Source organism: Sceloporus occidentalis, unplaced genomic scaffold, assembly GCF_023333645.1.
Source record: "Sceloporus occidentalis isolate IW3139 unplaced genomic scaffold, rSceOcc1.0.p SCAF_4, whole genome shotgun sequence".
Lineage (NCBI taxonomy): Eukaryota > Metazoa > Chordata > Lepidosauria > Squamata > Phrynosomatidae > Sceloporus > Sceloporus occidentalis.
The window spans coordinates 94,834,364-94,851,776 of NW_028316984.1; the positions used below are offsets into that span (position 1 = coordinate 94,834,364).

At 38.8% G+C, this 17,413-nt stretch overlaps 1 protein-coding gene across 5 annotated transcripts in view; it reads right to left on the reverse strand.

Moving 5' to 3' along the window:
• The window catches only part of MOB2 (MOB kinase activator 2), a 164,433-nt gene that overhangs the window by 13,673 nt on the left and 133,347 nt on the right, over positions 1–17,413 (reverse strand). The window contains exon 1 of one of the 5 annotated variants that reach the window (XM_089520962.1): positions 8,100–8,148. The exons of the other annotated variants lie outside the window; for them this stretch is intronic. Coding sequence (XP_089377088.1) covers positions 8,100–8,134 — 35 coding nt within the window. The 5' untranslated portion in view covers positions 8,135–8,148. Of the gene's footprint in view, positions 1–8,099; positions 8,149–17,413 lie in introns of those variants that run through there. 5 annotated transcript variants of the gene reach the window in all.

The window sequence follows — 17,413 nt, forward strand, 5'->3', positions numbered from 1 at the left end:
GTTGTTTAGGTTTGCTGCTTCTAACTGGCCATCAATACACACACACACACACATCTCTAACTTTATATTTGTCTGGACATATTTCCCAAGAAACCCTCTCTGCAGCAACAGTGGGATAAAATAATATTAATATGCATTCATATGTGAAATGTTTTCTATCAGCCATTCTGACAATATTTTTCTACCCATCATTTCATTAAATGCTACTGTACCAAAACCTCCTTCAAATCTAACAACCAAGCACTGGGCTGGCAAACCAGATCCTGGAACAAAGTATTACTTGCCCATGGCAACCTCAAGGCTGTTTGATAACCTTGTCTTCTTGCTCTCTTACTCTTATGTCATTGCTTGGAGACTGAATTTCATAGTGATTTCTGATAAGGCTCAGCTCTAATTAAGGATGAACAAATTGTCCATTTTTACTTTTCTTTCACTTGAGATTTGCATCCATTCCATCCTGTTCACACATTAATCAGAGGTTTAGTTTTATTTTTCCTATAATTCATATGAAAATGCGTATTAAACATTTTTGTTAAAGTGGATTTTGATACATTTCAGTCAAGAACTGTGTCAGTAACTTACACAGTATTAAACTCGTCTCTTCCTATGTATTCTTAAACATCTTTCATATTACTTGAGTAGTGAAGCTTCACCACCAATACTTTTACTGGGACATGTTAAGAAAATGTGTATACAAAACACAGATATGGAAATATGGGCCCATTTCTTCCTTAACTATTTCCATGTATTGTAAAGAAAAATGCATTGTGCACAGTAAGTTACAAAGACCTGCTTAGATATGATCAAGCGTTTCACAATTGAAATGTGTATCCTTTGTACGTTGATATTTCTGTCATTACAAAATATTAAATTCTATGAAAATGAACCACTGGAACTCACACACATATAAATATAAATCAGACATTTATAAAACAGTCAAACAGCCAGAAAATAATGTTTACATAAATATTTCAAATAGTTTAAATTTATACTATGTGAATCAATGATCAAACAAAGCATCAGAAATTTAAGCACTATTTTCTAATGTTGAAACGTCACCCAAATCACACACACTGTAACCAATTGCTCAACGGTCAACTGCACCATTACAGCTGAAATAGAGGTTATTAAAATGTTTTTATTTTTACAAGGTAACTAATTTTCATAAATATAGCTTTGCTCCCTCATCAGTTATGTCACCCACAGAAATACATAACAAGAGGCTGACCTGGCTAAGGAGGTTAAAAGGAGTCTTACAAACAGAATCACATAAATCTCAACCTTGTTAAAATCCAGAGAGGTGACAATGAACAGTTATAGGTTGAGTTCCCATTTACCATCATTTCTAAGGTTGCCAGATGCCCTTTATTTTCCTCAAGGATGTTCTTTATTTCAGAGAGTCACAGCAGCTTATAAAAGTAAAGAATGGCCCTGTTTTACATAACATAGTCCAAAAGCATTTCTTATCTTTTAAATTCATATTTGGCAATCCTGTCACCCCCTTGGAATGCAAGTAAATATCCATCTGCAGTCTAAGTATGTTTATTTCCTTGGAAACTCATCTAAGAAAGTCAGACAATAATTCCATTCTAACCTTCCTGTTCTTTCTCCCCTGTTCCCTGTAGACTGAAAGCTTTTCCAACCACATTATAAGCAATGTTTATATTTAAATGGATGGGCTTAAAGAGAAACTGTCTATAGTTATACTGCTGTACTCACTTCCCAGAATAAGATCCCTAGAAGGAGGCTATGAAATAGCAAACCAAGCTTGCCTAGATTAGGTCTGCCCCCTGCCTAGTTCCTCAACATCTAAGTTGCAAGTAAATTACGAAGGGAAGATGGAATACATATTTCAGCCACTTCTGTGTGTGGTACATGGCAGATGTAATGCTCAAGGAAGCCCTAAGATAGAGGAATCATAGAGTTGGAAGAGACCGCAAGGACCATCCAGTCCAACCTCCTGCCATGCAGGAAATCAAAATCAAAGCATCCCCGACAGATGGCCATCCAGCCTCTATTCAAAGACCTCCAAGAAGGGAGATTCCACTACACTCCGAGGGAATGTGTCTCACTGTTGGACAGCTCTTACTGTCAGGAAGTTCTTCCTAATGTTGAGGTGGAATCTCTTTTCCTGTAGCTTGCATCCATTGTTCTGGGTCCTAGTCTCTGGAGCAGGAGAAAACAAGCTTGCTCCCTCCTCAATATGACATCCCTTCAAATATTTAAACAGGGCAATCATATAACCTCTTAACTTTCTTTTCTCCAGGCTAAACATCCCCAGCTCCCTAAGTCGTTCCTCATGGTTTCCAGGCCCTTCACTATGTTAGTTGCCCTCCTTTGGACACGCTTCAGTTTCTCCACATCCTTTTTGAATTGTGGTGCCCAGAACTGGACACAATATTCCAGGTGTGGCCTGACCAGAGCAGAATACAGTGGCACTATTACTTCCCTTGATCTAGATACTATATACTTCTGTTGATGCAGCCTAAAATCGCATTGGCCTTTTTAGCTGCCGCGTCGCACTGTTGACTCATGTTCAACTTGTGGTCTACTTGGACTCCCAGATCCCTTTCACATGCAGTTTCATTCAGCCAGGTGTCGCCCATCCTATATCTGTGCATTTCATTTTTCCATCCTAAGTGAAGTGCTTTACATTTCTCCGTGTTGAATTTCATTTTGTTAGCTTTGACCCAGCTTTCTAGTCTATTCAGGTCATTTTGAATTTTGGTCCTATCCTCCACCCCCCCCCCCCTAATTTGGTGTCATCTGCAAATATGAAGAGTATGTCCCCAGTTCTGTCATCCAAGTCATTGATAAAGATGTTGAATAGCACTGGGCCCAGGACAGAACCCTATGGCACTCTACTGGTCACTTCTCTCCAGGATGAAAAGAAGCCATTGTTGAGCATCCTTTGGGTTCGGCCAGTCAACCAACTACAAATCCATGTAATAGTTGCCTTGTCTAGTCCACATTTTACTAGCTTGTTTGCAAGAATGTCATGGGGAAGTCTGTCAATGGCCCTACTGAAATCAAGATATACTATATCCACAGCATTCCCTTCATCTACCATGCTCACCCCATTCACTCATCACCTCCATTTTGAGTTTAACAACAACTCTGTGAAATAGGTTAAACTGAAAATGTTATGTCATAAACAAGGTGGAATGCAACCCTATCTATAATGTACATTGGACAGAAGGGGTAGGTGTGAAAGCGAGAATTCATGCAGTGGCCATGGATCTGAGAAAAGGCTGTAATTTTGAGCATGTCTGATAAAAGTCTTTTTATTTTACAATACTGTATAATATCAGTATTCACTGCTTTCTGAGTTTTTTTCAGGCTTTGCTAAACTTAATACGCAAATGTCAGGGGTTCTTTGCTTAAAACAGTGATTTTATGAGTTCTTCCTCATTAATAATGTTTGCCTTCTTATTGCCTGGCCACACCCTTTCAACCACACTCTTTATGTTGCAAAGTATTCCAGTTTTCATTTATGAAATGTTGGTCCTTCCTATGCAATTCCAATGAGAAATATACCATTGCAAATAATTTCTAATGTTACACAACACACTATTCAGCAGATCAGTCCGATCCTATCAGACCTTTTAGCTGTGTTAAGTTCCTGCAAGTTTTTGAAATACAGTCTGTTTCTTATCAGGCAAAGCTTCTGTGTAGAAATGCAGTAAAATATTGCTGTAACTCTGCATGGCTCAGCGTAGAGTACTAATTCTACGCATGGTATTACCACTAGACTGAGCCATTTACCACTCCTGACCATACTACAGACCTGCTGACGCCCCACACTCACCCAAGGCCTTTCATGCCTGGAGGAAAGTTGGAGGGGATTGCAGAACAATCTGGCTATGGGGACAATATGCTAAGCAATTACATCATGTGCTGAGGTCTGCCAGGGTCCTCTGAAGATCACAGCAAATGATGTAACTGCTTCACATTTGACTACAAGAACATAGCCAGAAGCCTTAGCAAAAAAGCCCTTCCTGCTCTTCTCCAGGTACCAATGGCAATGGGTAAAGGACTTCAGCAAGCCTACGGTAGATCTGCAGGGATGCTTTGGTCTGTGTACAGGAAGGAAGGGAATGGCAACCTCTAAAGTGACCTACATACACAGGCGTTGGATTAACTTACACTAACGTACCTTAACTTACACCTGGGTATGCCGCTAACAGGATGCCAGCCTGTGTCTGTTTACATGCTCACTCTAATCAAGGGGTTACTTTGAGACAAAGTAGTGAAATTTTCACAGAACCTATTACAATGAGGCCTATAGCACCTATCAGCATAATTTAACACAAACTATCAGTGGACACAAAGTGATGAAGTCTCCCCCACTGTCACCCCACCAGGCAACAACTAAATGACCACTGCCATTGCTTTATTTATTGCACTTTGGGGTATAGTGCATTAAAATTTTTAGATTGTAAGCCTAATTAAAAAGATTGTATGTACAGCGCTGTGTAAATTTACAGCGCTTTATAAATAAAGGTTAATAATAATAATAAAAACAAAATACAGTGAGCCCACGTTATATGCCTTACATGGACTCCAGCATACACTGAAAGTCAGCGCCAGAAAAAGCCTTAGCACATCCGGAAGCTGTAATGGTACATGTGCCGCTGTGTACACGAGCCCCATTATCTTCAATGGGGCTTGAGCATACGTGGAATTCCTCTTATGTGCCGGGGGGGAACGGATCCCCCGCGTAAGGGAAGAGCCCACTGTACAAATAATAAGCAATTATATAAATGCATATAGGATCAATATAAAAACAATAGCAAAGAATAAAAGCAGATGGAACAGGCAAAAGCCAAAAGAAAACCAGCACCAAAACAAGAATACTAAAAGATAAAATGAATATAAACAAATACTGAAACAATAAAAATTGGTGGTTTTAGTTGGCACCAAAAAGGCAATGTTGTAGCAAAAAGACCATAAAAGAATGTCTCAGTAGATAATTCTACAGAGTTATCAATGAAAAAGCTCCCACTCTTATAGCCATTCACTTCATCTCATCTGGCACCTAAAGGAGTTCTGTTTCATACCTTGATCTAGTCATGAAATTACCTTCTGGCTTTTGCTTCCTAGAACCTATGTGAAAACCTACTATTAGTACACTATCCCTGCCTACAGGAAAGGCATTTCTTCACCCAATTGCACCCTGGAATAACAAACCCTACTGTGATCCCACAGACAAAGAGCAAGCATCTTTTAAAAGCACCTGGTACTACAGAACACACTCTAACTTAAGGTTTCTATACAATGTGCAATTGTGTAAGTGTGGCAGTAATGTCTAACTCTGGCAAGCTTGTGATTAACTGAGAGTCAATGAAAACTGAAGGAAAACAAAACACTCAACAGATGGTCCGGACTATCTCTCAGTCAAACTATGCAGAAATGTTGTGTTCTTGGTCTAAGGCTGATACAATGTTTTCCCCCTTTTGTGGTAAAATTCCTTCCAAGCATCCTGACTGAGCAATCAGATTTACAAATGATTCTTGTGCTTACCTCCTGATGACTGATCACAAAATAAAGCAAGCACATTTGCAAAACGCAGAGGCAAGAAAAGCTCATGCTAGGATAATCATATGGCTTTTCTCACTTCAGGGAGCAGTGCTTCTAAATGTAGAGCTAATCATTTCATGTAGTTTGACCTTCAAAATAGTCCCAATGTAAGCTTGTTCCTATGCAAGTGAAGCTGGAAGGGAAACTAAGCAGCACCACAGTAAAACAGTAAATGGATCACACCAAGCAGTGGATCAGTGATGCCTGTAATCTCTCATAATGGAAAGGTTAAAGAAGTGAGAAACAAAAGGGAAAGAACAGGACTGCACTTAAAAGCAAACAGTATATTAACTGTTAAAATACAGCATCACAAAACCTCAGGTATGCAATTCCTTCATGTGCATAAGAAGCAACATTAAAAGGAAACAAGATCAGTGAAAATAACTGCTACTAATCAGCCAAAGTCATACTGCTGAATAAGCTGACACACAACCACAGATGTCACTGTTTTATATCAATATTGAAAATTCAGCATACATTTGCCTTGTCTCTTTAGTTGCAGAGGGAACAAAATCTCTGCTCCCCACCCAGCCTGACCTCTAGCCTCTTCTAACCTTATAGGCACACAGTTATCTTGTTTTTCCTAGGATACATGTGTAATTTCCTGAAGTACTCTCTTTCCCACAGGTTGTTCTCATATGTGTTTTTCTTTTCTTTCATGTACTTTATCTGCCTCTGCTACCTTGCCACTCCTTTAGCTTCTCATACTAAAGATAGGAGTGTCTTCCTACCAAAAGTTTCCAACAGAAATGTGAAATTCTATCTTTATTTAGACTTGATGAAAGGTCCTTCTCCCTTCCCTGCTTCTGTTTTTCTTACAAAAGCTATACTGTGCGAATGCACTATGCATCATCAGCAGATGCAATATATTCCATGCAATCACCATACAACCAGTGAAAAACACTCTTTCAAAGATGTTCACACTATTTAATGTTAACTCATATTTTCAATGAAACAGCTATATTGCTTTAAAAAGCATGTTTATATTAGTGGCACAGTGTCTTCTTTACAGCTCGGTGTTGCTCTAAGCAATATTTTTTATTTTATTCATAAAAAAATTATCTTGTCCTATGTGTGCTTACCAGAAACAATAGGAAATCAAAATACACAACAGTTGGAGGCACAACCAATTCTGGCAAATCCATATCTAGTTTGGGGGGAAAAACCATTATTTTCTTCCAGTTTAGTTTCCTTAATAGCTTCATCAGTACATTGGTCTTTTTGAATTAGCTATTTTTCCTTTCCAGTTAAATATACACATCTTTTTATATTAACGAAAGTGAGAGACACATGGAAAGACCTAACTGACAGCTGATATATTCTGTTTTCCATTAATGTAAACAAGGCTCCTCCTTAAAAACTTTTCTGCAATTTGATTATTCTAAATATATAAAACTGTAGTGAGCTTTAACATATTAAGAATTATTCAGACACTATCAAGAAAGCTTGCATTTTATATTCAAAGTAACATGATAATCCACTAGACTATTTGGCAAACACGCATTCACTCTATGTTTTATTGAAGTCCAACTTTGGAGGAGTGACTCCAGAATGAGTGGAGAAAGGTACAGCAAAAGAGAATATGAGTGGGAGAACATGACCAAAAGTCCACAAGGGAGAGACAGGTAGACCCAACAACCTTTCACAGATATTGACTGCATGCTACCACAGCTAGTTGAGAGAAAATGGTGTGTGTGTGTATTTTAAATATTTCTTGAAACACAAATTACACATCACACTCACAGCATTTTGGCATAAGGGAAAATGTACTTACAGAGATAAGTGGTTCTTTTACTAGGCCTGTTTTTAAAATGTTGCATGATTTGTACCTGGTAGAGACGAACAATCTTACTACTTCTTGCTACAAGGCAAGTGTCTGAGAAAGTATTTCTCTATTACTACAGTGAGTCTGTTTTCCTGGGTTTTCACAACAGGGAAGGCGACCAAAGCTTCTGCAAAACAATTGAGAGGAATCCTTCCCTTGCCAAACTGCCTGACCCCAGGGCCTCATTTTCCAGCTTATCTTTTCCAGTCCTGAGCTAGCTTCAGGCATAGGTGAACTGGCAGTCAAAAGGGAAGCAAAGATGCAGGGTGGGGGAGAACTGCAACAACAGACACCCCTCCCCTTTTTTGTTCTGTTTTTAAAGGTTGCTAGTAGTTTGTTTAGGAAGAGAAGGAAGGAAGAAAGTTTTCTGCATGACCGGGAAAAGCTTTTATTTCATATTCTCACAGCAGTTCTTTGCCTTAAAAGGCAATCTCTGCTTTGACTCCTAATACTGCTGGGCTGTAAGCAGCCAGTGCCCAAGCATGGCAAGCACATTGAAGATGACAAGTAGCATAACATTATTTCATAATACTGCCTTCCCAAATAAGCATTCTCAGTGTGAAGAAAAGCTCTTATCCAGCAGGGTCTGAAGACAAAACTGGGCTTGCTGAGAGTTCAGTTATTGTGACTAGCATTTCCTTATGGAAAGTGTGTCCATTTTATTTTCTGTTACATTAATGCAGTGTTTGTTTACCTTCTCTCAGAACACAATGGCTCCTGAGGTGACATACAGCAAACAAAGAGAGAGAAAATGAGTAGAAAACACTCTGGAAAGAGACTAAAACAACGTTTTTAAAACAGTTTTTAAACACAATTAATCAGAAAAGCCAACCTGTGTTAAAGCCCAAATGGCTATACAAAACAATACAGGTCTTGGTTGCTCATCAACCAAGGATGAGCTAGAGGAGGATGAAGCCAGCCTTACTTCACCTGGCAGGGAGAGCCCCATAGACAGGGTGCTGTGGCAGATTCATAAAGCTGGGAGAGACCTCAAGGGTCATCGCTCAACCCCCTAATCTGCAAGAAGACACAGTCAAAGCCCTGCCTCTCTGCCAAGACTGCTTTGCAACAGAAGTCCCTTGTCTCTCAATGTGTGGAATGGAGATGACAATGTATTACCGTATATACTGACTATAAGTCAAAATATGTATGCCCAAAACCCTGAGTTGACTTATATACAGGTCAATACAAGAATACTGCTTAGAAAGGTCGTGAAAGAAACTGCCCCGATGCCCCACCCTCCCTGCCTTGGCAGTGATTTCTGAAAGCGCTGCGGAAGCAGGGAGTGTGTGTGAAAGAGGTGATTAAACTTCTCAATCCAATGTTAAAACCTCCCCCATCCTTATCCTCCCTTCTCTGGATCTTTCCTGCCCACCAAACACCCTGTTTAACTCCACTTCCTTCCCTTTTATTTTTATTTATTTAGGTATTTATATCCCGCCCTTCAGCCCTAATGGCTATCAGGGCGGCTTACATTTATTATTATTTTTAACCAGACAGTTCCCTGCCCGCAGGCTTACAATCTAAAAGACACGACACAAAAGGAGAAGGGAATGGTGAGGGGGGAGGGGATCAGGTCCAGCATTCTTCTCTCCCTCTGAGGCCTGGACCAAGGCAGATGGACCGGAGGGAGGGCTCTGCTTCTTTCAGGCAGGCCTGGTGGAGCTTGCCTGCCTCTCTCTCCCAGATGATGGCTGAAGGGAGGGCTGGTCCTCTTCGAGGAAGGCAGTTGGAGCTCACCTGCCTCTCTCTCCCAGATGGTGGCTTCCTAATTCCCTTCCTAATCCAATGTTAAAACCTTCTCCTCCAGCACCTGGGAAGTGCTGTTAGGTGGTCAGGAGAGGTCCAGAGAAGGAGGGAGGAAAGTGGTGTTTTCCTCTTTACATCCTTTGTTACATGTCCCTAAGTTTTTCCTTTAACTTATCCACAGGTCATATCAAAATCTATGGTTTTGGCCCCAAAGCCTGCCCTTGACTTATACATGAGGCCACATGTACATGAGCATATAAGCTAAGTCTTGTTCAGCAGATAGGAGGCACTGTGAACAAATGTGGCAAGCATGTGTTCACATAAAAGTACACTGACTACCAGAAGACAAAGTTCCTGTGAAAACAAAGGGAAAAGACACTGCAGAAATGCAAGACACAACCCCCTTTAACTGGCTGAAATGTTGTTGTTTTTCAGAAAGAAGCTACACTTGAATTTATTTATTAAAATGTATTTGGGTGTGGTCCCATATGCCAATAAGATGGTAAAATGGACTGTGCCACCTGAGACTGCTGGCAGGGGGTGATGTATTGGACTCCTTGTTTACATAAAGCTCCCTGCAAGTATTAACACTGAGTAAAGCGAATGTAGTGTAGTGGTTTGAGTGTTGAACTATGATTCTGGAGACCAGGGTTTGATTCCTCGCTCTGCCATGAGACCTACTGGGTGACCTTGGGCAAGTCACATGCTCTCAGCCTCAGGAGAAGGCAATGACAAACCTCCTCTGAACAAATCTTGCCATGAAAACCCCATGATAGGTTTGCCTTAGGGTTACCATAAGTTGGAAAAGACTTGAAGACGCACAACAAAAACAGCCACCACAGCAAAGTATAACACTAGCACATTTGGGATAGACTCACTCTTTCATCTCATTTTACTGCATATATGGTTAACTTCTCTGATTCTAAGCCACTCCTCTTCTAATATTGTTGGTGTTGCAATACCCAGTAAAGTTAAAGAGAATACAAACTCAAAAACAGGAGTTACCCATAAGAACCCAAAGCTTCTAAGTTCTGGATACAATCCAGGAAAGCACATTTAAGAATATGGATGCCACGGCTCCATTCACTGTAGTATATGAATAAAAATATTTTATTTGGTGTGTGTGTTTTCATTTGGGCATTCATCTATATTCATATTTTAACATCTTACAAGGAAATAACATTGTTCAAATTAGATCAGTGTTATTTAAATAAATTCAATACTTCTCAACATGTACACATTTTACATATACAGTCTCACACAGGCAACATTCACATGCATCAATGCTCAGAGATATGTACACACTCAATCGTGCTCTTTCATTCTTTCTTTCAGACACATACTCATTTACACTCTCAAACACAGTCACACAAAAACATTCATTTTATTCTGTATATGTGAATATACACATGTAGATAAAAAAGATGAAGTAGATAAAAGTTACTAGATAAGGAAGAGATGAAGGGTGTGATGGAGTGTGTGTGTGAGAGAGAGAGAGACTTGTGTGTAAATGAGCGCTATCCAAAGGTGAAAGTTAAAAAAAGAGCATCACTGACTTTGTGCAAGAGAATCAGTGGGTGAGGGAAAGTCACTCACACACAGAGGAGTACCAAGGGTGTGTGAGAGAATTAATGCATGTGTGACTGTGAGAAAGAATGTCATAGTGTGCATACATATGAAAGAATCAGCATGTCAGAGGGTTTGAGAATGTATGAGAATCTGTGTCTGTGAAGAAGGGAGAGCCATGACTTGAGGGTGCACGTATAAGACTTAACTGGCTTAGAAGATGTGAGAAAAAGTACGCAGCTGAATGTGCATACATACACACGTGAGCAAGAGAGAGATTTGTGTCACATATAAAGAGATAAAGGAATCCTGTGTACCATCTTTTGAGACTGAAAGAAATTCCTCTCAGAGAAATGGATCAGCGGGTCAGAGAATTAGTGTGCATGAACCCCTGCAAGTGTGAGCATGTAAAAGAAAAAGAGAGAAACAATGTGGTTGAGTGTGTGAGAGAATAAGTGTACAGGTGAGAGTGCTAGGGGGGGGATGGGGCCTTTTGAAAGGTGGTTGGGCTGGACCCCTAAATTTATGTTCATTCCTCCTTTTTGGTGTGGAGACCCCATCCATCCCACCCGCCATGCCAGACCAAAGAAGCAGCTTGCCATGTGCCTCCGGCTGTCAGTGAAAGTCCCCAGCTGGCCAACCAAGAGGGTGGAGATGACAGTGTAGGGCAGATGCACATTCTGTTCCAGTGGCTCATGGGAAGCACTACGCATGCACCATTCCTCTTTGGCCAGCTGGTCTGATGTGCCATTCATTCAGAGCAGAGCCACCAAGACTGCTTCTTCTCTGACACTGAGCAGCCCCAAGCAAGATTTGCTGCTGACCTCCTCTGCCACCGGGAACCATTGCAGACACTGGCACTGAACTGAGTGGGTGCTATGGTTGAGGCTGAAGCAGTGATTCATCTCAAAAACGAGGGAAGTGATAGGACAGGTTAGGGGGGGGGGGGGAGAGAGAAGTGGCAGCTTGGGGTGAGCCCTATATGAGGCCACGATCCAGTGAGTTTTCCTTTTCTTCCTCCCTCAGGCAGAGGCAGCTGCTCCAAGTGCTCTCCTCACGTTTCTCCTCTCCTCCAGGACAGAAAGGAGTTGGGAAGAAGAGAAGGAAAGGAGGAAAAGAGATCATGGCCTCCTAGTCTCACATCCCCAAGCAACTCTTGTGCCCCCCCCCCCCGGGAGGTCTCACCCCACCATTTGAGAACCACTACTTTAAGTTAAAAACATGCAACACAAGTTCCACCTACCAAGTCTCATCCCTATGTAAATGTAAGTAAATGTATTCTTCTTTTAAAAAGAGACAAAAGTGCAGACACTGAGAATAGTGATTTGCAAATTAGAACTTTTAAGCAAATTCTGAAAATGCCATTAAGGCTTGTAGCCCACAGAGAAACTTTTAAATCACAGGAATCAGAGGGGAAATTGCTTTGTGCCCAATATCTTTGTAAAGATTCATTTTAAACTGGACACAATTACATGTCATTTATTTCCAGCTTTTGTGTTCAAAGGGGATCTTTAATACTGAACTAGTCCAAATTGAAATGTTTTAAATTCCAGATTAAGTTTCTAGCAGGTGGTGTCTCTTGTGCTGCAAAACAAATACAAAAGGATAGAGTGCCTATTTAGTATAATTCTTCCAGGGCTTAGCAAAGATATTTTGTTGCAAAAACACTGCTCTCCTCCTTTTAAGTCATGGCAGAATAAACAAACTCAGTCAGTTTTACCAATCGAAACAGAAAATCTCACAAACATCCCTTCCTCCCTTGTAGTAAATCTATAACAATAATAAATTAATAATAATCTTCAAAACTGAGTTGCCTCAACCAACTGCCTCATCCTGTTTAATGGTATGGCAAGCCTTGACTCCTGCAGATAAACAGAAAATTCAACATTGTCAGGTCATTAGTACAGTGCAGCCTTTATTGATTTAAAATATGAAGTTCTGGTTTACCTCCTTTTGTCATTGCTGCAATAAGCTCTTCACTCTGCTCACTCTCAGCAAGCATATAACCCACATGCTGGTTACCAGATACAAAATTGTGATGATACAGAAATATGGAAGGGTTTGTTACTGAGCACCCTGTCATGAAGGTTCATAGAGTCATCTAGCTAAAAAGCTTTCACACCAATGTGTGAACACACAAACACAGGCTGTGTCTAATAAAGTAGAATGCCAAGTAGATTTGCATCCTTTATTCTCTGGCTCAAATAATATCTTCAGTCATTGTTGCTGTTATTATTATAGCTATCTTTAGCCCATCTTTTCCCCATTTTGGAACTCAAAGCAACTTACAAGTTTTTTTTTAAAAAAAATCATTAAAATGCACAAAGATACAATATTAACACAAGATTAAAAACTAAAAAAAGCAAAACCAGATTTAAATATGTATCATTACTCTCACACACACACACACACAGCACAACAATTAGCACGATCCAGCACATCATTTAGGTGAGATTATTATATATTTTTTCACAGACAAGTAGAAAGCTAATTCCTCTGACTTAGTAAAAAATGCCATCAGTAGTACAGTGCGCCCACATCATATGTGTGTGCCTTTTTCACGGCTTTCAGTTTATGCTGAAAGCTGTGCGACAGGAGAGAAATGGCATGCACGCCATACATGAGCCCCATTATTTTCAATGGGGCTCAAGCATACGTGCAATTTGCCTTATGCAGAGGAGTCCGGAACCAATCTCCACGTAAGGCAAGGGCGCACTGTAGTAGAACTGCCATGTTGCAGTAACATGTTGTTCAGTACAACCATCTAAATGTTTGTGCAGAAGAAAGTTCTGCGGTTGTGTGTCTTCAAGCCGTTTCCAACTTATGGCAACCCTAAGGTGGCCCTATCATGGAGTTTTTTTCCTTGGGAAGATATGTTCAAATCGCCACTGTCTAGTGAGACAAGGATTCTGTGTATTGTCTTATACTCTTCACTCCACATCAATAATCCATATCTCAACAAATAATAATAATGATAATGATAATAAATCTCCCAGGCACCAATCTAACACTAACAACTATATTTTAAAATGTGCATAGGTTTTTCAAGCAGTGTGTTTCAAGGAATGTGTCATACAGGAAGGACTTAGGAAACAGGAAGACAAAGTTGATATATATATATATATATATATATATATATATATATAGGCAGTTTGACTCAAACAAAAATTGTATCTTCAGGATCAATATTTTTTAAAACTAGTGGCCACTCACCCAAGAAGCCTACAAGCAGGGCACAGTTATAGCTTTCCTCTTCAACACCTGGAGTTCAGATACACACTCTTGCCTAAATGTAATAGGTTCAAGGTAACTATCACATGTAACAGCTTATTGATTAAACCCCTTCATTATGGATTTGCTTAATCGGTTTTTAATTATTTAGTCACTGGGCATCACCACTGTTATGGGCTCCATAGTGACAACAGACAGCAACTGACACCGTCAAAGCATTCTGCAGTACCTCTAAAACCCATGCTGATTCTTCCACAACAAAGGTGTTTTCCTATGAATTTTACCATTTTAGACTGAATGATTATTTTTAACAGTTCTACAATTTCCCAGATCCATTCTCATTGCAGTAGCATTATCACTGGCATTGCAGTGACAATGGCTACTTTGCACTCCTTCAGAAAAGAGGCTGATTCCAAAGAGGCTGACTCCATTAAGATGTCACTTGGAGGGGCGGGCAAAGGTAACTTTCACATTTGAGCTGTTTCTTCTCTTCACACCTGTGACCTGTTTAATGGGTCAGCCCTATAATTTAATCCTTTGTTGCTGCTACTGGTGCAGGATAAGGCAACTGTCTAAAAATTTCACTTAGTTTCTTCACAAATCTGCCTATATTCCACTAAAGCCCATTAACAGTTAAGTGGAACTGTTCTCTTTTCTACAAGTTCATCTTGTCTACAAGCCTTCTCCAGCATCTGAAACAAATCTAGACCCCTCCTCTCAATATCATCATCCACGCCTTTAGACAGTCTAGTAGGGCTGTACATGGAATAAATAATAGTACTCAGTGTGATATGTAGGAGATCCACAACCAATGTTTTATCTTACACCTGAATTTGGCTTCCAAAAGTTTGCAATTTTGTTTCCTGAAGTTAATGGTGGAAATAGATGACACAAGCAGCAATGTCTCTTCTGCAGTAAGAGCCTATACAACACACAATGGTACAGCTTCGCACTAGGCAAGTAAATCACCAGCTATTCATGCATCAGATACAAAACAACTTATCTAGCTTTTAAATTACAGAACCTTTCACCCATAGAGGCATATTCTCAGCATGGGAGAATATTCATTCGTAACATATGAACCAGGCGTCTTTTTAATGTATCGGTCTTTCTTTTTTTCCTGCTAAATTAAGTAATATTGAAGATTAACTGGATTAGTATCTGATGAATTGAACACTACAAGTGAACTATGACATGGCTACAAGGTGCAAAAACATCTTCAAAGTGTTCAACAAGTCATCTTCAGATGTGTCACAATCACCAACAGATGAAAACAACTTTCTTGTTCTGCAGAAAAGAGATGATATGGAATCTTCCATGTGGCCACTGTCCTCAAATGCTATTGACTACACTGACAAAAGCTTTTGTGCACTAACGTCCCAGATCTAAGGGATAGTTAAAATGTTCATGCTTCAATCAACAAAAATATTCAGATACAGTTTTGGGCTCACAACCTGCTAGTGCTTCAGAAGCATAGGTCTACTGGTTTTATTGTGCTACTAAATCCACTGAGAGAGGAAAAATGGTACAGCAATTTGTCATATTCTAACATGCTCTGGCTTTATTTAAATATTTCTATACAGCCTTTCAGTGTAAAAAATTGTCACAACCATACAAAATTCCAACACCAAATATAAAATGTAATTTATTAAACATATGAAATACATATAAGAGTAAACTCACACATACAAAGTAGAAAAGATGGATATACATATCAAAATAGGCTTTAGGATTGATTTCAAAATAAATGTTAGTAGGAGAGGTATTGAACCCACAGGCTGGCAAGCTTCAGCCAGAAAGGAGAATACATCGGCCACAGCAGGATAAGTGGCAGATAATTATACTATTATGCTATTTTAACAATTAGCTAAACAGAAATTGTGTGGGAATGTAGGGCAGTAAAAGGAATAAATGAAAGATAATGATATTTAAACAAAATTTATAGAGTATAAATACTATATTCTAGAATAACAGTAATACTCAGAAATCTGACAGTGCTTCTTATCTGATTATAAAAGTAACCATTATAACTATAAGTTTAATTGAACAAACCAACCCAATACAGTGACAGTATAATAGTCAATTTTGTTTGTTTTTTGCAAATATTTATTTATTTCATTCAGTACATAAAAAAGTCCCATATCTTTATCTGTACATCTGCTTCCTTGGCTCCCAGATTTTACATTTTTCTTTGTAAAATTATCCTTATCAAATAATAATACATAAATAATACACTTTAAAGTGAGACTTTACATAATATTTCCATAATTTTTTCTTACTTATCTCTTTCCTCTTCTTATTACCAATGTATCTTCTCATTTTAAATCTTTTCTTTTCACATAGATAACTTTATCCCCCAAATGTTATTCAATTATTTTAGCACAGGTTCCCATTCTTTTTCCCAATAGTCTAATTTCCCCCCCAAATTGTTATTTTATCCAGTTATTAGGTACAACACCATTCTCCAATGACCCTTCTCTATATCTACTCATAAAACAAATATCATATTAAGGAGATAGAAATCAGGGGTGCTTGGGAATTTTGTATGCAGAATCTGTTCCATTGCTTTATGTATTTCAGCCCAATATTTTTTTATTTCTGGGCATGACCATCAAACATAGTGATATAACCCAATTTTTGCATGACACTTCCAACAATTTTTATTGTGTGAATTATACATTTTTGCTATTCTTAAGGGTGTATAATACCAACGATTGACAACTTTTAAATAGTTTTCTTTGAATCTTGTGATATTGTAAATTTGCTTGACTGTTCCCAATTCTTAAATAAAATAACATGACCTAATTCCTGTGCCTATTTCACCATTGCATCAGTTACTATCCCTGTTTCTAATTCTCTTTGTATCAATATTGTATGTATTTTTAACACTCTACCTGTATCTTTATACCAAATGATTTTATCCATGGGATTCTGTTGTATTTCCAATTTTTCTTTTATCATATCTTCCTTAAACTTTGATTTAACCAGGTGATATTCCATCCAATGTACTTTCTTTCCTAATCCTTCTAGTTCATCTCTAGATCTTACCCTAATCTTTCCCTGTGGTTCTATCATCAATAGGTCTTTATAGTCTATCCAATTTTCCATGTTATATCCTTGTCTGAAAAAAGCCTCCTGTGTTGAGATCCATAATGGAATACCATTATATATTTTTCCCTTAATTGAATTCTAAATTTTTATCAGTGGTTTTCTTATCATGTGATTTTTAAATTCTCTATCACTCTTATCTTTACTATATCCTATGTATGCATGCCATCCATATTTTAACTTTAAAGCTTCTAATTCTGATACATTTTTCCCATCAAGTTTATCCAATTCTGGATCCACAATATAGTGCATGCTTGAAAATACAATCTTATATCTGGTAAGGCACCCTTTCCCCCTTATTGATATCTTTTTTTCAATATATTCCATTTAAATCTATAATAGTCAATTTTGTAT